Source organism: Ambystoma mexicanum, chromosome 14, assembly GCF_040938575.1.
Source record: "Ambystoma mexicanum isolate Mex_15411 chromosome 14, UKY_AmexF1_1, whole genome shotgun sequence".
Taxonomy (NCBI): domain Eukaryota; kingdom Metazoa; phylum Chordata; class Amphibia; order Caudata; family Ambystomatidae; genus Ambystoma; species Ambystoma mexicanum.
This window is the reverse complement of record NC_090940.1, coordinates 267,909,015-267,931,396: the sequence shown is the minus strand read 5'-3', so window position 1 is coordinate 267,931,396 and position 22,382 is coordinate 267,909,015. Positions and strand designations below refer to the sequence as shown.

General features: G+C 45.7%; 1 protein-coding gene across 6 annotated transcripts in view; it reads left to right on the top strand.

The window, feature by feature from the left end:
* Positions 1–22,382, top strand: part of MDGA2 (MAM domain containing glycosylphosphatidylinositol anchor 2) — a 2,250,375-nt gene that overhangs the window by 1,269,819 nt on the left and 958,174 nt on the right. For all 6 annotated transcript variants that reach the window (XM_069637392.1, XM_069637389.1, XM_069637393.1 and 3 more), the window contains exon 6: positions 2,790–3,059. In XM_069637392.1, the coding sequence (XP_069493493.1) occupies positions 2,790–3,059 (270 nt within the window). The remainder of the gene's footprint in view (positions 1–2,789; positions 3,060–22,382) is intronic.

Here is a 22,382-nt window from a genome sequence, read left to right as displayed (position 1 = left end):
TGGAACCAGAGTTCCAAAAGACGGTGGTGACGGATGCATCGCTGAGCGGATGGGGAGCTCATCTGGATACGTTACAGGTACAAGGCCAGTGGTCTTTGCAGGAGTCCTCCCTGCATATCAACCTGCTAGAACTGAGAGCAGTGCGATCGGCTCTGAAGTCCTTTCTTCCTCAACTGAAGGACTCGGTGGTGCGTGTCATGACGGACAACACCACTACGATGTTCTACTTGAGGAAACAAGGAGGGACACGTTCCAGGTCCCTATCGACGGAGGCACAGAAAATCTGGCATTGGGCCCTACAACACAACATGCAAATCTTAGCGTTCCACCTACCAGGAGTGAGAAACGTGGAAGCCGATGCCCTCAGCAGAGAAATGAACGAAGTCCACGAATGGGTGCTGAACGACCAACAACTTCAACAAGTATTCAAGGAATGGGGACAACCTTCCATAGACCTGTTTGCAACGAAGAACAACAAAAAATGCCATCAATACGCAAGCAGATGGCCTCAACAGGGCTCACTGGGGGATGCGTTCTCATTCCCATGGACGAACAAATTCCTGTACGCATTCCCTCCATTTCCCCTTGTCCGGAGGACGTTGCAATGGATCCTCAGGTACCCATGTCGGGTAATTCTGGTGGCCCCATACTGGGCCAGACAGGTGTGGTTTTCAGACCTACTACACCTAGCAGCGGCGGAACCAATGAGATTCCAGAAGACCCCCGACCTTCTGTCTCGACAGGAGGGTGTCGTTTGGCATCACGACCCGGACAGCCTCCAGTTGACGGTCTGGCTCCTGACTTCGCCGAATTTGGTCGGCTAACGATTCCGGAGGACTGTCGACGTATCCTGCAAGCGGCAAGAGCACCTTCCACAAACGCCTCATACGCGTACAAATGGAAAAGTTTCTGTCAATGGTGTGAGGATCAACCAGGTTTGGCCCCGCAGTCGATTAAGCCGGAACAGCTCCTTCCATACTTGCTGGTCTTAGCTCAAAAGGGCCTGTCGGTGTCGTCAATAAAAGTACACCTAGCAGCCATTTCCAGGTTTACTCGTCGACGGCACTCGGCACCATTGTTCAGCGACCGCCTGATTAAGCACTTCCTTAAAGGCCTCTTTCGGATTTTCCCTCCAGAGAAGAAATTTCCGCCGGAGTGGAGCCTCAATCTGGTCTTAACGTCTCTTATGAAGCCTCCTTTTGAGCCAATGTCATCATCGTCTCTAAAGTTTCTGTCGTGGAAATTGGCCTTCCTGGTGGCCATCACTTCAGCCCGACGTATTTCAGAAGTTCAGGCTCTAATGGTAGACCCACCATACTTACGGTTTTTCAAGACCAAGGTAGTCCTAGCCACTAACCCACAGTTCATACCAAAAGCTCCTTCGTTGTTCCATAAACACTCCTCTATTGTGTTACCTACGTTTTTTCCGGAGCCATGCTCGGGAGCGGAGCGCATGCTACACACATTGGATGTAAAAAGGGCTCTCAAGTTTTATCTTCATCGTACGCAACCGTTCAGAGAAACGAGACAGCTGTTCGTGGCCTATGGTTTGGGTGCTAGAGGAAAAGCCATTTCAAAGCAAGGACTATCAAGATGGGTGTCATCTACTATTTCGTACTGCCATTCCAGGGCAGGGAAGCCTCTTCTACGACGGCCAAGAGCTCATTCAACTAGAGCAGCGGCATTGTCGACAGCACTGTGGGCCGGAGTCCCTCTAGGGGACATCTGCATGGCAGCTACCTGGGCGACTACACACACCTTTACCCGCCATTACTGCCTGTCGCAGCAACATGCCGAAGACACCCGGATGGGACAGGCGGTGCTTCAACACCTATTCCAGTAAGGTAAGCCCCGGCTGCGGGGTTGCATCCTGTGGAATTTATGACTGTATGTGGTCCGTTTTTTCCTATGTAAACTATTACTGATGTATACATGATCATAGGGAACGGCCTTTGCGAAGAAAGTATATGGGTTTGCATGCACACCTCCTCTTGGGGGTAGTACTGCTATGTAATCTATTCAAAGCATGTGAATCCATGAAAGATCCAATGCTGGAGAAGGGAATAGTTTCTTACCTGTAACTCCATTTCTCCAGCATTGGTATCTTTCATGGATTCACATGCGCCCACCTGCCTCCCCTGATCATGCAAACCGGTTCCCCCACTACTTTGGGGGCCGAAATCTGAGGGAGCGCGGGGGCGGGGCCTGTATTTATATCATGACGTCCTGACGGCACGGGCACGCATGATACAAAACGAGGTGGATAGGACGCATAAGCGTCGAAAAAGTTTTCCTACGGGAAAGGGTCTATATAATGTACCGGGGATTCCCAGCCTGACGACGGGGAATATTCAAAGCATGTGAATCCATGAAAGATACCAATGCTGGAGAAATGGAGTTACAGGTAAGAAACTATTCCCTTATGAAATACTCTACCTAAAGTGGGCAAAGCACATATTTCTATTTATGTTGTCAAAAATCAAGTCATGGTTAGCTATTCTCTGGTCAAAATATTGTGAAACAGTTTAGTGTTTCTTGTTCAACACGCGGGGCTGGGCTCAGTTGACGTTGTTCTAGCAACGTCCATGAACTTGAATGTTTGGAGCGTGGGTTGGAATGTCAGATATCTTTTAGAATTAATTTTATTAACCATCAGTCGCTGCACAGCGGTGCAAATAAATGATCATAACGCACCGCATCCCTTGAGATGCGAATCTGCATCAGGTAGTGTTCATGGAAATGGAAGATTCCCAAATCTAAGTTTCTTTTTTCTTTTGTTTCTTTTTCAGCATCTCCTTCAATCAAACTCTTGGTGGATGACCCCATTGTAGTGAACCCTGGAGAGACCATTACTTTAGTATGTGTAACGACAGGAGGAGAACCAAACCCTACCCTCAACTGGGTCAAATCTACCGGCTCGATGCCCGAAAAGACGGTCTTGAAAGGCGGAACGTTAACCATACCTGCTATAATGGCTGAAGATGCGGGCACGTACAGCTGCATAGCCAATAACAATGTGGGAAACCCAGCCAAAAAGTCCACCAACATTATTGTAAGAGGTAAGTTGTTTGAAAGAATGGCTTCGAAACGATCACAATGGCCGTGCAGTCTTAATCTAAAAATGAAACTGCAAGCTGAGAATTCAATTCAGTACACACAGCTTATAGTGATGCTAAAAAGGAGAATTGTGACCCAAGTCGTTGCATTGTGCATTAATGATTTCATGAAAATTCACCAATATGATAGATACAGAACATTCAATGGGTATAAATTAATGTGGTCCAGAGAAGAGGCTGTTATGCTGCCGCTGTACATAATCGAGAGTTTAACTGTTATATTATGTTTCTGGGATTTACACTGCACACCGTTGCCATTTCCATCATCTTCAGGCACTCGTACGTTTCTGAAAGAGAGGGTGATGGGCTAAGTTATTTAGGAGAGAAGGAAAATGCAAGACAGCTTTGCTGCTGTGTTGGTGCATGCAGTTCAGAAGTATCCAGGTACTGTGTGCAGATCTCTTCTTACTAGGTGATATGCATGGAGGACATAGAGGACTTCTTGTCCAGATGGGAGCCTCCCCATGGTGCTATGGTGCATCGTCCAGGGTGGTGGTATGTAAGATGATTGTAGAGTGCTGTTGTTTTTCTGTAGGGATGGATTTTAAAGGACTGTACAAGTAGCATAGTTGGTCTGTGTGCAACTCTGAATAGTCCAATGCCATTGGCTTATCTCACTTTCTCGTCACTTGAGTGGCCATATTGCATCTCCACAGGTGCATGCTCATTATTCGAACCTCCTTTCAATTTGCACCATTAGGAGTTTTTATTTCATTCTGGTTAATGAACTACTGAGAGGGGAAGAATAATTGATGCCAGGTTTACATTATCAAAGTGGAGTGGATGGTATTTTACAAAACAAAGAACAAGGCTATCAGAGAGTTAAGGGATTCCAGTATGGAGTAGAAATGTAATACACAATTTTAGTGACATTAGGAGGCAAATGTATGCCACAAATAGGGGTTTTGTTTTGCTACAACTGCCAGGTTGAGTAGTTCTCAAGGTATGATTTAAAATATTTTCTTGTTTTGAATATCTTGTTTTGCTACAACGCATATATGTAATTATGGTTAAGTTGCTCAACTCATAGGAAGAGATCTTTTTGGGAGGCTTATAACTTGCCCCCCCTGCACAAATCCTCATGAAACATCGCAAGAAAAGTATATGGCCCAGTCAAATTGATTCTTCGAAGTTTGGTGATGTTTCGTTAAGGGGGGAGGGCAAAGTTATGGGGGGGGTTCCCAAAATGTGTGGATTTTCAATGGAAAAAATGTTTTGCTCACACCTACTGCCCAGACCGCTGGACGGATTTTCATCATAAATGCGGAAGGAGCAGTGGCTTTTTAAAACAACCAAAAAGTGGGTAAAAACAAAGAGTTATATCTGGGTTCGGTCTGCAGACTCACTTCCCTGTTCGGTATGCGGACAGCCTTCAATTGACCCAGAGGGCTGTGTGCGGTCTGCAGACATCGGACACGCCAGCTGTTTGGATGGTGAAAAGCGTGAGGAGCGTCATATTTTTGGGGAATGCCCGCCATGTTGGATTCATGGACAGCGCCCTGTAAGAGGATTCAATTCAACACTACAGCTAAGTCAACGCCTAGTCTATAATACTGAATGAAAACCCTTATTGATATATCTTTAGGTCCAGTTCATGCGTTCTGGATGACTACCCCTATATAACACCCCTCTCTTGGAATCCCCCTGACCCCACTGAGCCAAGAAGTAGTTCTGTTTTGCAAGTTTAAAAGGTTTATTTGATAATTTAAAATAGATATCACACTTTTTAATAAATTAATAATTGAATATCACACTTAATCTGATATGGTAAATATTAACAACGGAGAATCTGGCACTAGCACACTTCTTTAATCACTAATGAGTTGACATGAAATGGATAAGGTAGCACACTGGTTAATAGGAACAAAAGTATAATGTGGTAGAGGATGCTTTATGTAAGCTCAGGTGGATGCAATATTCAATGAATGCAGTACAGAAAATACGCAATATGATTTCAACCAAACAATGTAATCACTTTTCTCTGGCTATTCACTCCCCCCCTCTTTATGCAATGCAAGGAAATGGGAGGAACGCACACAGTTCTCAAAGATGCAATCGATGTAATCAGTCCACCCCAGCAAGCTTAAACAGAAGTTTGAAAACACAGGCAAATGCTTTGATAGGTGCTAGCAATGAATGAGAAATATGCTGGAAACGCTCTTAATTCCCTTTTAGAGGTTCAGGATGAGTGGTATCTAGTTAATATTAGTCCAGGCTCACACTAGCAATGATGCAGGGATAGTTAGCAGGTTAAACGAATTTCTGGCAAATGAAATCAGGCAGCAGCAGTTTTTTTACATGTGAAGAAATTGCAAATCGCGGCAAAATTCGCGGATGCGCCGAGCGCTATTACAAAGGAACCGCAAGGACTATCTCTACCGTTTTGGGGTCCTAGGAAAGCCTGGGATCTCAGCTTCCAAATGAAAGTTATTGCAAGTCTCTAGCCCAAACGGTTGCGGAGATATGAGTAATTTAGTAAAGGTCGTTTTTGGTTTTGTAAATTTTAAACACACACTTTTTCAAAATGACAAATTTTACTAGAAATGACAGGTGACAGATAGGAGGCAGTTCTACTTAGGTTAAATAGATTGAATTAGATGAATTTAAACTAAGAGATGTGTTCTGAGTTTTGCTAAGTACTCACAAGAGATTTTGAACAGGAAAGCGACTTGGTCACGATCTTCAGTCTGGTCAGGTCTTTCCGGATTCTGCTCACAGCGCCTGGTCTGGTCTCGGCTAGGCACAGCACTGCTTTCTCTCTGGTCTGGTCTCTGCTAGGCACAGCACTGCTTTCTCTCTGGTCTGGTCTCTGCTAGGCACAGCACTGCTTTCTCTCTGGTCTGGTCTCTGCTCTGGATAGATTGAAGTCTCTAGTTTGGCTTTCTGGAGTTTGATGGAGGTAAGTATGGATTTTTCCGGCAGGGCTTCCAGCGGCAGATGAAATTGAATGTCTCTATGTGTCCTGACTCTCTGCTTTTATCTGTTTCTTGAGAATGGGTGTGTGTGTTGCATCACTAGACTTGCCCCTCTCATTCGTCATTGGTCAGGCTTCCATTCCTCCGCTTCATTGGCAAACTGAACTGTGAGTCAGATTGATGTCATTTTATGATCTCTTGAAACAACCTCCCTTATCATCTGTGCACCCAAATATATATATGATCAAAATCCATACTTCAGAGTTACACAGTTGTTTGAAATTACATATACATGGTGTGGCTGAATTTAGCCATGTCTATGTCCAAATCTGCTCATTCTCGGAGCTTGCATTCAAAGAGTGTACATAATTGACTTTTTAACTGCTTTTTCAATTTCCGACATGGACCCAACTTTACATACATGTGTGCAGGGGGTAGGGACATTAAGTGATGAAGTTTCAGATTTTTAACATGCACACATTTAGAGTAATATCCACTTTTCCGCTAAAACCCCCCTGAACATACCACCGGTTCCTACCACGTCTTAAACTGTGGGCAGAAAAATCACAAGAATTATGGTATCATTTATAAAATTTTCACATGTCCACACTATGAATTATCCCCCTTTTTATAAAACCATATCCTTGCTGCAGGGGTGTGTCTTTTCAGGTCACATGGTACAGAAATCAGTCTTTCCAGTTTCTGCCAAGCCAGCTTGCTTCTCACAGGCAGTGCCCCTCCCAGCTTCTCCAGGAGGAAGCCACTTTTTACGACGTCTGTAATAAAAACCTTTGCCTGAGTGGAGAGGGCTTTGTTCACTCTCTGGCAGAGCACAGGAAATTCAATTATCAGATAGATGGCATATCCTTAGTGTGGGCAGCAAAAGGAACATTGGCCTGGGAACATAGTTGTGACTCAAGTTTCACTCCTGATGGGATCCGTTGCTAGGCAAAATCAAGTTCCTTAAGCCAGACCTTCAGCTAACTTTTTGTTGCTTTTAAAATAACTTGTAATTTTACACATGCAGCTAGAATGCTGATTCTAAGTGCAAAACTATGACATTTCAACAGTTACAAAGGCATGTGACACCAAACATAGGTCACTCATTTAATTTAACATTTTCGATTTTGGTGGTTTTAAATCCAGTTGCAGTTAGGCTTAAGCTGCTGACTCCATAGCATTTTTGTTATAAGCATTGTTTTTGGGCTCTTCATTTCCCAGATTTTGTAGGCACACAAAACTCCATTCTGCCAAATGTCTGCTGGTGTTCAGTGAATATTTTGCACATGTTGCAAGGTTTGAAATAGGCATTTTGCTTGCCTTCAGAAAAACACACAGTGGGTTTTAAAACGCCGGCTTTTGGATAGTGGTGAGTACTGGTACTGCACCCATTTTTGGGATTTTCTTGGATTAATGCATTCTAAACAGGAATGGTTCTTACATGGTAGTAAATCCTTGCTTAACATTGTTTTGATGGGGCTCCTTACAGTAAGATGGTTATGTGGAACCCCACAAAAAGGGTTGAATCTTTAAAGTGGTCCAATGAGTCACGATTTCAGCAACTTTTTGACATCAGTAAAAGTGGATTTTGTTAACAAAGACCTTTCTTTACCCTGGTGGGTGGCAAGTTAGGTAACCATTTTGGTGTGCGCACAACTGCGCAGCTTTCCTGGATTTCGGCGCACATGTGGGTTTTCCGCCATCTTGAATTTCCTAAGCCCACAGCACCAAATGTTGTAGCAGGGTAGCTTAAACGTGGTTCAGGACACCCTACAAGCCCCCCCACGTGACTGCACTTTGAGTTTGGGTCGATGGGGAGTCGCGTGCACAAGGGTTTTGACCCACGCACCGGTCTGTCCGCATAATCTTCTTCCTCTTCTGTAGATGGCACAGTTCAGCATCTTCCTCTCCATCCGGTCAGATCGATCAGTTCTCCTCGCCGGTCCTGATGGGAAGATTGGGCGGTACCCCGGGCCCGTTGCGTCTCTGCTCCCGGTCTCCGGATCGTCCTCCTTGGCCCGTCTCAAGGTTTTCTTTCTCCTAGGACGACAAAGGAAGAGCGGCAATACCTATTCATAGACGTTTTCCCACCACCGTTGAGATAGTGGGGCAGCATATGCATTTCATCATCACGAAACATTACATTCTTATTTTGAAAAAAAAAACAGTATAACTAAGAGACAGTTTCATGCAAATCACAATATTTTAGAGACTAGATGTGGTATGTTTTATGATTGGAACTGAATTAGTCTGATACAGTACCCGCTAGGATTCCAGAGGATTCCTCCAGTTGTTGCAGAGTGTGCCTGGGATGGCAACATTTCAACTGGTTTATGTGGACCCACTTGTCTTCCCCCTCTGCCGAACCACCTTTGGGGATGCGGATCTTGTAGGCCACAGGGGAGATCTTATCGACGATCTCAAAGGGTCCCTTCCATGTAGGCAAAAATTTGCGCTGCTTGGCCTGGTTCCTTTGGAAGTTGTATAGATAGACCCGGTCTCCCACCTGATATTCCTTCCTGGAAGTTTTCAGGTCATAATGGGTCTTCATGCTATCAGTCGATCTTTCTAGATTCCGCTGAGCATAAGCAAAAGCATGTTGGAGGTGTTTCCTTAAATTCTCTACATACTCATGAGTAGTGGAGGCATTTATCAGTGTCTGCTCTTGGGTCCTGTAGAGCAAATGCTGCGGAAGCACCATCTTGCGCCCAGTCATCAACTCAAATGGTGACATTTTGGTTGCAGATGAAGGGGTAGATCTGATGGCCATTAGGACCAGAGGTAATCGGATATCCCAACTTGGCCCAGAATCTGCCACAAACTTCTTTAATATGCTCACAATTGTCCGGTTATATCTCTCTACTGCCCCAGAAGAAGCTGGTCTATAAGCAATATGCAGCTTTCTCTTGACCCCCAGTATCTCCCACATCTTTGTCATTACTTCACTGGTGAAGTGGCTACCTCTGTCTGACTCAATCCTTTGAGGTAGACCAAAACGGGAAAAGATGTGGTTAATCATCAAGGCCGCTGCAGTTTCTGCCTTGCAATTTGGGGCTGGGAGACATTCCACCCACTTGGTAAACAAGCATGTCACGGTCAACATGTACTTATTCCCCCTAGCCGAGCGAATCACAGGGCCTACAAAGTCGATTTGTAAATCTGACCATGGCAGTGTCATTCCCCTCTTTTGTAAAGGCGCCCGGTGTGTGAGGGATGATGGCTGAAATTGTGCACACACAAGGCAACCCTTCAGGTACTGGTCGAGGTCCTGCCCCATGTGTGGCCAGTATGCAACCTCTCTTAAGATTTCCAATGTTGTGTGAAACCCCCTATGACCGGCAGTGGCCGCATCATGGGCGTGACTTAACATCAGGCTTCGGAATGAGGTAGGAACCACCCACTGATCGTGGCCAGCTTTGGATTTCCTTACCAACAAACCGTCTTGGATCCGGAACATTTTGGGACATTTCATCAACACTCTTAGGTCCTCTTTCCCAATGTAATCGGTATCCGTCAGGGGAAAGTTCTCAGGGTCCTCAAGGTGCTGGTAAAATTTACCAATTATTGGATCCCCCTTCTGAGCAGTAATCAAATCAGCATCAGGGGTCTCCTTACTCCATTGTGCAATTGAGAGGTCGTTGTGAGCATTTGTCTGGGACCTAGTGATGGCAGTGACCTGGATTTCCCCCAACAGGGACTCAATCTCAATTAGATCCCCTTGGATGGCCCCGGTTTTGGCCAGCTGATCAGCTAAGTCATTTCCAGTTTTGTCTGGTCCCTCTACTTTGGAATGACCCTTGATCTTCTTCCAATAGATGGTCATCCCATTCGAGGTGACCAGATCATCAATGTTTTGGATCAACTTCCCATGTTTCAAGGGTTTGTTGTTAGCACATACCATGCCTCTGGTCTTCCAATTAACCAGGTGCTCCACGAACCCGTTCCGTACATAATCCGAATCTGTGATTATGACCAGTTCGTGGAGTTGATCCTGGACAGCAGTGAGGATGGCCTGATGCACAGCCATCAATTCTGCCACCTGACTACTTCGGGGACCAATTTTGTATCCAGCGGAGGGTTCTGGGGACTCATTCACCCATGCATTCCCTACGCCGGCCACCAGTTCTTTCTCCCCGTTGTTGTCGACATGGTAAGAGCATCCATCCACATACACAGTGGGCATTCCCTCACACTTGTCTTCTTCAAAGGCTTTGTGGGGGGAATTAAGGTATGCCTCCATGTTGTCCTTTATTTTTAGACTTTCGTCCTCGAGACAGTTTTCTCTGGTACAATCATGCAAGTCAGCCAGACCTTGCGCGAGGGGACTCTTCTTGTTTTGGCCATATCTGACCTCCACAGGAAAGCCTTGCATTGACAGAATCCAGGAAGTAATTCGGGAATTACTCACATTTCCGGCCCGGATTCTGTCACTTTGGAGATATTGCAGAGGCTGGTGTGGAGTCTCCACTATGATGTGTTCCCCCTGGATAAACGGGCGGTAATTCTTCAATGCCCACACCGTTGCCAGGAGTGCCTTCTCACAATCGTTGAATTTTTCCTCCACAGAGGATAAAGTTTTGCTCGCATAGGAGATTACTTTATTGACCTTGTCATGCTTTTGGTATAATACTGCCGTCAAGCACGTATTAGAGAACCCTGTCTCCAGGAAGAACTCCTTGTTTCTGACAGGGTAAGCTAGGCAAGGCGCTTGTGAGAGGCTTCTCTTGAGTTGTTTTACTGCCTCGGCTTGTTCTGGACCCCATTCCCACTTGACCCCCCCCTTCAGGAGATGAATCAGGGGTCTGGTGATCTCTGCGTAGCCCTCAATGAACTTTCTGCTGTAATTAGTCAGTCCAAGGAGGCTCCTTAGTTCCCGCAGGGTTGTGGGGTCTTTCAGTTTCTGAAGTGCTTCCACTTTCTTTTCCTGGGGACAAAGACCCTGAGGAGTAATCTCATGCCCCAAGAAATTAACACGGGTTCTACACCACTGTGCTTTCTGAAAGGAAAGTTTTGCTCCGGCGGCCCTCAACTGTGTCAGAACATAACGGATCTCCGCTATATGTTCCTCCACAGATGAACTTTTGATGAGGACATCATCTACATAAGCCAGGTTACCCCTTGCACCCAAGTCAGGCATGGCCTTGTGTAGAAAAATGTTGAATTCATTGCCGGAGTTGAGGTATCCGAAGGGAGTCCGGGTCCAGGTGTACTGCTGGCCCCCAAAGGTAAACGCCAGCTTGTATTGGTCCTCCCTACTGACAGGCACAGTCCAGTATCCATTGGTCAGGTCTATTGCTGTGAATACCTGTGACCCCTGGATCTGGGCCAGCCCTTGGTCAATGTAGGGCAGAGGCCATCGGGAAGTATGGACCCGTTTGTTGAGCTCCCTGAGGTCGGCGCAGAGTCTCCACTGGCCGTTTGGCTTCAATATTCCCAGCACCGGATTATTGAAGGTGCTGTGGACGGGACGGATTATTCCCCGGGACTCAAGGTTCTTAATTATTTCGGTAAGGGACTCCATTGATGCGAGAGGCAAACGATATTGCTTCACAAACACAGGAGTCATGCCAGGGTCCGTGGGGATTGTTGTTGTGTGGATGTCAGTGCGACCACAGTCATATGAGTCTACCGCAAAGAGATCTTGGAAATCCAAGAAAACTTGTTTCAACTTTTGCTTTTGTTCCAGAGTCACACAGGCATCAGCTAGGTTGACTCTCTCTTCCACCATCTGCCTGAAGCCTGGAAAGACTTCTGGTTTGGCTATCTCAGCGGCCTCCTCCAACTGGGTGGAGAAGTCCCTGGTCAGAGTGCTGATTTGGACCGGAGGCTTCAGGTGGGAAAGGCAGCCCTCATGTACCTGGAAAATCACCTCATCCCTCCTGAAGTCACAAGTCACATCTTCCTTACCATAGGGGCAGGAAGTGTACACCAGGAAGTTCCCCCCATGCCGGGTAAAAATCCTGTCTGGTGTTGTATTGTCATCACTGTCACTGTCAAAACAGTCCTTGGGGATTGGTCCTAACAGTTCGTTACCTAAATCCATGGAAAAATGTCGGTCATCAACCGCCATTCCAATAATGGTGCCTGCGGCTAGAGTAACACTCTTTAAGTCGCTGTTATCCACCTCTATTGGAATGGTGTCATGTTCTAGGTTGACTAATGGAGTTGGGTTTACCCCCAACCCTTGCTGTTGGAGAGAAGCATTTAGATGTATGTAAGCATCAGGGTTTTTCAACTCTTGTCCCCTTTTAACTTTCACTTCCAGGGAGAATTGTCGGGTCCTTTCTGGGATGGTGACTTCCTCTTTAACCTGAATTTCAACTGCATAAGGTAGCAATTGAGCTGACCTAAATGCTTTTTCTGGATCATCAAAGCCCATGGGATTATCCGCTAATCGGGACCAAGCTTTGAAGTTTATTAGGTCCAAACTGATGGCAAAGCGATTGAGAATGTCACTGCCTAAGTAAAAGGCGGCAGTGACGTCTCGCACGACCCAACAATTATGGACTATGCTCTTGTTGCCAATGGAGATTTTGAGCATACACCTGCTTGGCAGGAGATGTTTGGAGTCAGGTGCTTCCAGGTCCATTTCCCATTTGTCTATCAGTTTGAAGGTGGGAATGGCTGGATCTTTTGGGAGTTGGCGGAACATGGCTTCGCTGATGAAGCTCTTACCGTTGTTCACACACACTCGAGCGAGAACCGAGTCCTTCCCATCATTTAACTGAACAGGGATGAACAACTGCTCTCCAATTTGCTGAATATCAGCCAGGCTTTGAGCTGATTTCACATCTTTCTGGACTATAGGAGTGGGGGTTTCTGATTGTGGATTAGTATAGAATTTCAGAGTGTTTCCTTCCAGCGTGGAATACCACTTTAGACTGGAAGGAAGGTTGATTTTCAGAAATAGAGAGGACCCCCCATCACCAGTCTGTTGTCCTACTGCTATTACCGTCACGTCTGGAATTTGGTTGTTCTGGAAGTGAAATTCTACTTGGTCAGATTTTTGTTCAACCATGTGGCATGTGCCGTTTAAACTAACATGGTTGACACTCTGTTTTAATTTTATGGGTCGGCTAGTCTGAGTCCAGAGGACCTTGTTTACGCAATCTATTAGGGGTGACAACCTTCTCAGGAGGTCATTCCCTAGTAAACAAGGGGTGCCCTCTGGGGTCACAACTATGACCGGGTGTTTCAACTTATGTCGCCCGATCTTAATGTCCAAGTCTGCCGTCCCCTCGACGGGAATTTCCTTCCCGTCAAAGTTCTGCAGTTGTCCAGGAAGAGAGGTGAGAGGAATTTGGTAATTCTCTCCCCTTCCTGCATTCAGTTCGTCAAAGGCCCTTCTGGACAGAAGGGTAGCTTGAGATCCAGTGTCCACCAGTGCTGAGATTGTACCCTGCCCCTGTACTTGTACCGGGGCATAATATCTTCCCTCCTTCTCCTCAAGGGGGCACAGATAATGTACATTTTTGGACAACTGGTGGGCTAATTTTCTGGTTTTGGACATCGCTAGCGAGGAGATTTGGGCAGAATTCTGTGGAGAGTCTTGGGAATCTGAAAGAAAAAATTTGCAACTGGAGATCAGAGCCATTGTGGGTTCCCCTGGCTCCGTTTCTGGGCCGCCCCCCCCTTTTTGGAGGCAGTCGCCAGGATGGGTTTGAACCAGGGGATTTTCTTGCTGTTGGTTCTGGGATGAGATGGTGGGCGGCGGTAGCTCAGTCTCCCCATCTCCCCAGTCTGGATTTGCATCCCTAGGGACCCATTTTTCTTTGGGAGGAGTTCCCCCCTCTCTGAAGGAGAAGATCCTTTTCCCAGGATCCTCTGAGGATCCCTCTCCCTCAAATTGGAAGATCTGTACCTCCTCCTCAAACTGAGTCTGTTTGGGTCTTTTGTTTCTCCTACCCCCCCTTTGCTCCTTAGGAGGCAGACTTTCAGGGGCAAGAGATTTTGTTTCCGGTTCCTGGGTTTCCAGGGGCTGTTTACAAGTGAGGAAGGAAGCTTCCTCCAAGGCTTTACACCCCCCTTCCCTTTGTGCCTCCTCCCTGGGAACCGGTGATTTATCGGGGTGCTGCCCCCGTCATTGTTCTGGAGCACCAGGTCCAGAGTTGGGTGCGTTCTGCGCCGGCATGCTGATCTGAGGGTTCTGCTGTGCCCTCAGTATATGACCCATATCCCGCGCCATGTTTTGAACCTGGCGCTCTAACTGGGAAACCCGCTCAGGCTGATACGGGGCCCTGTTTTCTCCCCTGGGCTGATCCCGGGAAGGGTAGCTGTCCCTCCTCTGGTAGTACCCCTGGTTGGGAAGATTTTGGTACCCCTCCACCCTTGGCCTCCCCTCTCCCGGATTCAGTGGTCTGGGCTCAGGGAATTGAGGAAAGAAGGATGGATGATTTTGGGGTTGGAAGTCGGGTGGATATCTGGGGAAAAAGTTCTGCCCGGGGTTTGGTAAATTTCTGCCCTCCTGTGGGAAGTTTGGAGGGAAGTTCCCTGGGTTAGGTGCTTGGCTGGATCCCCCCCCTTGGGCTGGAGGAGTCCACACATAACCCAGGATGGGTCTGTTACCTTTGTAGCGAGGACTTACATAGTCAGGAGAGCGAGGGACCCCATTTGTGGGGCTGCCTCCCTGGCTCCCTGTCTGCGACTGGCCCGAGGACCTTCTGGGCCTAGCATTATTAGGTGCAGGTAGGTTTTTAGGCCCCCCCATCTCCAAATCCAAAACGGGGGTGACCTTTACCTCTGCCACCTTGGCAGCAGCAGGGGTGCTGTTGGCTTTGGGGTTTTTCTGGGCATTGCTTTTATTTTCTATGGGCTTCTGCACCTCATAGATGCGGGTAGCCTGTTCAATGACCCAGTCTAAAGATCTTTTCTCGTGAAAATCCCTCACGAGCTGGGTCATGATATATTTGGGCAAGGCATGGAAAAACGTGTTTATAAATTCACGGCTATCCGTGCGCACCCTTCTTGTGGTCTGTGCAAAAGCCCGCTTTAACTCCTGCACAAATTCTTGTGGGGCCTGATACTCCCCACATTGCAAATTGTAGGCTGCCTTGCGAGCCTCTTGAGGATTTCTGTGAACAGAAAAATGTTTCAGGATGGCCGCCTTATAGGTGGACCATCTTAAATGATTTTGGTCCTCCAGCCCCGCAAAGAAACTGGAGTATTCCGGGGAGAAGGTCCACTTTACATATTGGATGCAGCTTTGGCTGTCCTTCAAATGGAAAGTCTCCATCATTTGTTCAAACAACTCTAAGTGCTCCCAAACAGAATACTTAGCGTTCTTATGGTAAGGCGTGATGACGCTCCTGATCGCCTTAATCTGCTTTAAGGGGTCCTTGAGCAAGGCCCTTTTTGCCTTATTGGCCTTTTTGGTTCGGGTAACCCTTGTCCATTCTTCGTAGGACTCAGAGGCACTGCTCCCAGAGGTTCCCGTCTGTTCTTCCAGGTTTTCCCGGATTCTGCGAGCCTGGGAATGGCTGGCAGAATGTGGGGACCTGGTCTCCTGTGTCCTGCGCAGTTCAGAGGAGTCTTCAGATTCCTCCTTGCTGTCAGGATTTGATGGGTACCCCCTCCACTGACCTAACTGGGCAGAGGTTTTCAGGATGCCCTTAATGGGCCTACTCTCCTGGGGTTCCCCACTGAACTGTATTGTACTTGGGTGCCCATACCCGGATGCCCACCCCTCCATTCCTGGATTGTACTGGCCTATGAGCCCCATGCTTCTGGCTGGATAGTAATCTGCCATCCCTGTGGCCCTGTGCTCATGTGCGCCAGGGGACATGGGGGTGGCAGAGTCCAGGGACTGAGAGGTATGAGGGCCTCTGGTACTAGGGCTCCTGAGGTTATGCTCCGGAGTTTCCATTTCCCAGCGAACCTCATCTCTATCCGCCCCTGCTCCCTGTTGCAATGCAAGAGCCTGCATTTGTGCCTTCAGTTCCTCAGTTAAGGCCTTACTCGACTCTATCAGTCTCTCCTGCATCGCTACCTGCTGTTGGAGCCTATCATTGTGTTGACAGAGGGCCTCATTTTCCCTCTGTGCTTCCTGGTTGGTCCTGGAGAACTGGGCCAGTCTTTGCTGCAGGAGGGTTACCTCCTGAGCTGTGTCCCTATTGGCCTGCTCCTTTCTTGCTAGAGCATCCTCCACCCTCCTGGTGTGCTCTAGCAAGTTCTGGTTTTCTTTTTGGAGGTCACCCAGTCCCTGGTGGGCCAGGTGATTTTCTTCCATTTTCCTTTTTAAATGGCAGACTTCCTGGCCTAAGGCGTCTCTTTCCTGACTAAGAGCCTGCATTTGTGCCGCCAGGTCGTCCCTTTGCCTTTGGAAGGCACCAGCTTTCTGGCGCTCCTGATCAAACTCTGCCTGGGTATCCAGGTCTTTCAGGATCAGTTTATTGCTCTCCTCTTTCTCTCTGTCTAGTTGGATTTGCAGGGTGGCTACCTGCTCTGTGCATGCCCTGTTGAAATTGATCTGTTGCTCCAGCTTTTTCTGGCTCTGCAGTAAGGAGTCCAAACTGTCTTGGTGCTCCTTCTGCAGGGCCAGAAATCTAGTATCCTGTTCTGACTTTTCCTTTTGCAGCACATCCATATCCTCCTTTATTTTAGTAATGTACAGTCTGCTGTCATTTTCTGACTCCTGGCTCCTCTGCAGCCTCTGCTCAGAAGAGTCCAGATCAGATTGGACCTTCTGTAATGCCATCTGTTGCCTATTTGCCAGATTTTGGCTTTCAGCACATCTATCCTGCATGTCTCCCATATATAGGTACAGGTATGCTGCTATCCTGGCGATCTTATTGTGTTCCTCTTTGGCTTTAGGAGCCATATATAGTTCACTCAGGGCCACATGTAAGGGACCCTGATCTCTATATATATCTGACCCTGTTTCAGTGACCTGTTGTGTGATGGCCTGCAACCACACATCCTGGCCCTGTTCGGTCCATTCACCTCTCACAAATAGCTTATGCAAGAGGTGCTCTCTGGCTATTTTCATATCTACCAAGGTCGTCATTCTAGAGATTGGTCTCTGTCCTGACTTACAGAAGTTTGTATTTTATTTTTGCAGAACAGAACTTTTCTTGGAGTGTCCCTTTTGAGGAATGCTTCACAGCGTAATGCAGCGTGGTGATCCGACCGGATGTATGTATCCCGTCAGTTAGCACACTGTATTAAGCTGCACAAGTGGTAAATCTAACCTTGAATCCCGGACGAGCCCCCACTTTGTAAGAGGATTCAATTCAACACTACAGCTAAGTCAACGCCTAGTCTATAATACTGAATGAAAACCCTTATTGATATATCTTTAGGTCCAGTTCATGCGTTCTGGATGACTACCCCTATATAACACCCCTCTCTTGGAATCCCCCTGACCCCACTGAGCCAAGAAGTAGTTCTGTTTTGCAAGTTTAAAAGGTTTATTTGATAATTTAAAATAGATATCACACTTTTTAATAAATTAATAATTGAATATCACACTTAATCTGATATGGTAAATATTAACAACGGAGAATCTGGCACTAGCACACTTCTTTAATCACTAATGAGTTGACATGAAATGGATAAGGTAGCACACTGGTAAATAGGAACAAAAGTATAATGTGGTAGAGGATGCTTTATGTAAGCTCAGGTGGATGCAATATTCAATGAATGCAGTACAGAAAATACGCAATATGATTTCAACCAAACAATGTAATCACTTTTCTCTGGCTATTCACTCCCCCCCTCTTTATGCAATGCAAGGAAATGGGAGGAACGCACACAGTTCTCAAAGATGCAATCGATGTAATCAGTCCACCCCAGCAAGCTTAAACAGAAGTTTGAAAACACAGGCAAATGCTTTGATAGGTGCTAGCAATGAATGAGAAATATGCTGGAAACGCTCTTAATTCCCTTTTAGAGGTTCAGGATGAGTGGTATCTAGTTAATATTAGTCCAGGCTCACACTAGCAATGATGCAGGGATAGTTAGCAGGTTAAACGAATTTCTGGCAAATGAAATCAGGCAGCAGCAGTTTTTTTACATGTGAAGAAATTGCAAATCGCGGCAAAATTCGCGGATGCGCCGAGCGCTATTACAAAGGAACCGCAAGGACTATCTCTACCGTTTTGGGGTCCTAGGAAAGCCTGGGATCTCAGCTTCCAAATGAAAGTTATTGCAAGTCTCTAGCCCAAACGGTTGCGGAGATATGAGTAATTTAGTAAAGGTCGTTTTTGGTTTTGTAAATTTTAAACGCACACTTTTTCAAAATGACAAATTTTACTAGAAATGACAGGTGACAGATAGGAGGCAGTTCTACTTAGGTTAAATAGATTGAATTAGATGAATTTAAACTAAGAGATGTGTTCTGAGTTTTGCTAAGTACTCACAAGAGATTTTGAACAGGAAAGCGACTTGGTCACGATCTTCAGTCTGGTCAGGTCTTTCCGGATTCTGCTCACAGCGCCTGGTCTGGTCTCGGCTAGGCACAGCACTGCTTTCTCTCTGGTCTGGTCTCTGCTAGGCACAGCACTGCTTTCTCTCTGGTCTGGTCTCTGCTAGGCACAGCACTGCTTTCTCTCTGGTCTGGTCTCTGCTCTGGATAGATTGAAGTCTCTAGTTTGGCTTTCTGGAGTTTGATGGAGGTAAGTATGGATTTTTCCGGCAGGGCTTCCAGCGGCAGATGAAATTGAATGTCTCTATGTGTCCTGACTCTCTGCTTTTATCTGTTTCTTGAGAATGGGTGTGTGTGTTGCATCACTAGACTTGCCCCTCTCATTCGTCATTGGTCAGGCTTCCATTCCTCCGCTTGATTGGCAAACTGAACTGTGAGTCAGATTGATGTCATTTTATGATCTCTTGAAACAACCTCCCTTATCATCTGTGCACCCAAATATATATATGATCAAAATCCATACTTCAGAGTTACACAGTTGTTTGAAATTACATATACATGGTGTGGCTGAATTTAGCCATGTCTATGTCCAAATCTGCTCATTCTCGGAGCTTGCATTCAAAGAGTGTACATAATTGACTTTTTAACTGCTTTTTCAATTTCCGACATGGACCCAACTTTACATACATGTGTGCAGGGGGTAGGGACATTAAGTGATGAAGTTTCAGATTTTTAACATGCACACATTTAGAGTAATATCCACTTTTCCGCTAAAACCCCCCTGAACATACCACCGGTTCCTACCACGTCTTAAACTGTGGGCAGAAAAATCACAAGAATTATGGTATCATTTATAAAATTTTCACATGTCCGCACTATGAATTATCCCCCTTTTTATAAAACCATATCCTTGCTGCAGGGGTGTGTCTTTTCAGGTCACATGGTACAGAAATCAGTCTTTCCAGTTTCTGCCAAGCCAGCTTGCTTCTCACAGGCAGTGCCCCTCCCAGCTTCTCCAGGAGGAAGCCACTTTTTACGACGTCTGTAATAAAAACCTTTGCCTGAGTGGAGAGGGCTTTGTTCACTCTCTGGCAGAGCACAGGAAATTCAATTATCAGATAGATGGCATATCCTTAGTGTGGGCAGCAAAAGGAACATTGGCCTGGGAACATAGTTGTGACTCAAGTTTCACTCCTGATGGGATCCGTTGCTAGGCAAAATCAAGTTCCTTAAGCCAGACCTTCAGCTAACTTTTTGTTGCTTTTAAAATAACTTGTAATTTTACACATGCAGCTAGAATGCTGATTCTAAGTGCAAAACTATGACATTTCAACAGTTACAAAGGCATGTGACACCAAACATAGGTCACTCATTTAATTTAACATTTTCGATTTTGGTGGTTTTAAATCCAGTTGCAGTTAGGCTTAAGCTGCTGACTCCATAGCATTTTTGTTATAAGCATTGTTTTTGGGCTCTTCATTTCCCAGATTTTGTAGGCACACAAAACTCCATTCTGCCAAATGTCTGCTGGTGTTCAGTGAATATTTTGCACATGTTGCAAGGTTTGAAATAGGCATTTTGCTTGCCTTCAGAAAAACACACAGTGGGTTTTAAAACGCCGGCTTTTGGATAGTGGTGAGTACTGGTACTGCACCCATTTTTGGGATTTTCTTGGATTAATGCATTCTAAACAGGAATGGTTCTTACATGGTAGTAAATCCTTGCTTAACATTGTTTTGATGGGGCTCCTTACAGTAAGATGGTTATGTGGAACCCCACAAAAAGGGTTGAATCTTTAAAGTGGTCCAATGAGTCACGATTTCAGCAACTTTTTGACATCAGTAAAAGTGGATTTTGTTAACAAAGACCTTTCTTTACCCTGGTGGGTGGCAAGTTAGGTAACCATTTTGGTGTGCGCACAACTGCGCAGCTTTCCTGGATTTCGGCGCACATGTGGGTTTTCCGCCATCTTGAATTTCCTAAGCCCACAGCACCAAATGTTGTAGCAGGGTAGCTTAAACGTGGTTCAGGACACCCTACAGCCCGTTGTTCACGAACATTGCGGTAAAACCATATTAAAAACACAGCATTGCACTTGTCAAACTAATGAAACAATCTTTGGGGAGTTGAAGGGTGATTACGATGGGATGGGATATGGCCATAAAAAGCCAAAACACGGGCATGGTTCTTCTCCGATGTGGGCAAACAGTTTGGGGGCAGTCCTGTGATATTCGCAACCAACAGAGATGTTCATGGACTTCTATGCTTATTTGTGCATTATAGGGTTGGTGAAAAGCAGTTTTTTCGGATGGCTTACAACCTTGGTGCCACTCAATGAAACTGCATGAGATTTTTTGGAATTTCATTCTAGACCTGACTCTGAATGGTTCTGCTAAGTGTGGCGCTGTTTTGTGAAGAGGGAACACAATTAGAGGGGGGTCTCAAAATATTTTAAAGGCTTATAAATGTGGTGCCATTTGACAAATCTGTACATCAGTTTGCAAAAAGAATATAAGACCTAGATATGAATGTTTTTGCAAAGTTTGGTGGGATTTTGTCAAGAGGGGGCAAAATTAGAGGCGGGTCTCAACATTTGTAGATGGCTTATCACTTTGTTGCCGTTTGACGAATGTGGACAAAGGTTTTCAGAAAGATTATAGACCCATCCATGAATGTTTGTGCAAAGTCTGAATGGATGTTGTCAAGTGCTGACTAAGTTATATGATTATTGTATGTACGTACATTTTGACACTTTTTTTGAAAAAATAAAACATGAGCGGATTTGCAGCAAACTCGTGCAAGGAGCATTGGCAAGGACCTGAAAGCTTGGTTTTGCAAATGTGTCAGTGTTTTATTTTTTGAAAAGTGTCATAATGTAGGTACAAAAAATAGTGATATACCTTTGGTGACTGCCATATACCTTTGGTCTGGGCCATAACCCGGACAATCCGACTACTGGCCATGACCACGAGGGACCACCAGTGGGGTTGAAGTGGGCATGGCCACCAGGGAACCGGCTATGTGGTAACATTTTTCGAAATTGGGATAGGTTTGAATGGGAAAAAATAATCTTCTCGTGGGTACAGCTTGAAGTGCCCGATGGGATTTCAGCAATATGCATGAGGAGGATCAGCAAGAAGTTTAAAGCCTGGTTTTGAAAATATGTCCTGTGTTTTATTTTTTTTTAAAAAGTGTAAAATATAAGTACACAACAGTTATATAACATTGGTGTCCAGGCAAAGGGCCTGGCCATGAGCAAGGGGAAATGTGTAATTCAATTTGCTTATTGGGGATTGTGGCATGGCCGAAGCGGTAGGTTTGAATGGGAAAAAATATTCTGCTTGTGGTTACAGCCTAAAGTGGTGGACTAGATTTCAACAAACATGCGCGACAAGCATTAGCAAGGACCTGAAAGAATTTTCAGGAATATGTTTTATTTTTCAAAAGTGTAAGAATGTAAGTACAAAAACTAGTGATATACATTTGGTGTCTGGGTAGTGGGCCTGGCCCCTGGCAAATGCAAATGTGTACTCTGATTTTCTTATTGGGGAATGCAGCATGGCCGAAGCCTATGCACCATGATTTGGAGACTGGTCGTGGCTGCAAGCCATGAGCACTGGCCATTGGTTAAATTATTAGGGTATAGTGGACACTGAGCTAGGTTGCAGGGTAGGAGCAGTCATTAATAGGGGTGGTTTGGCTTGGTGGAGCCTTATGCCGTAGGCAATTGAACAATGATTTCCATCCCCAGCATTTACTGCTTATAACGACATACATAAGAAGGTGTTGCAAAATATATCTTTCTTAAAGGAGGTTTATAGTTCTTTCATATATATGAAAAGAGGAATTATATGTAACAACATGAAACATTTTGGCTTATAAAAGCCTATTACATTGACAAAAAAAACATGGTTAAAGGGATGTTACGGTTAAGATGCATCCCACCCTTGGGACTCCTCTGCTCCAGTAGTTAGTCAGTGGCTTAGCACC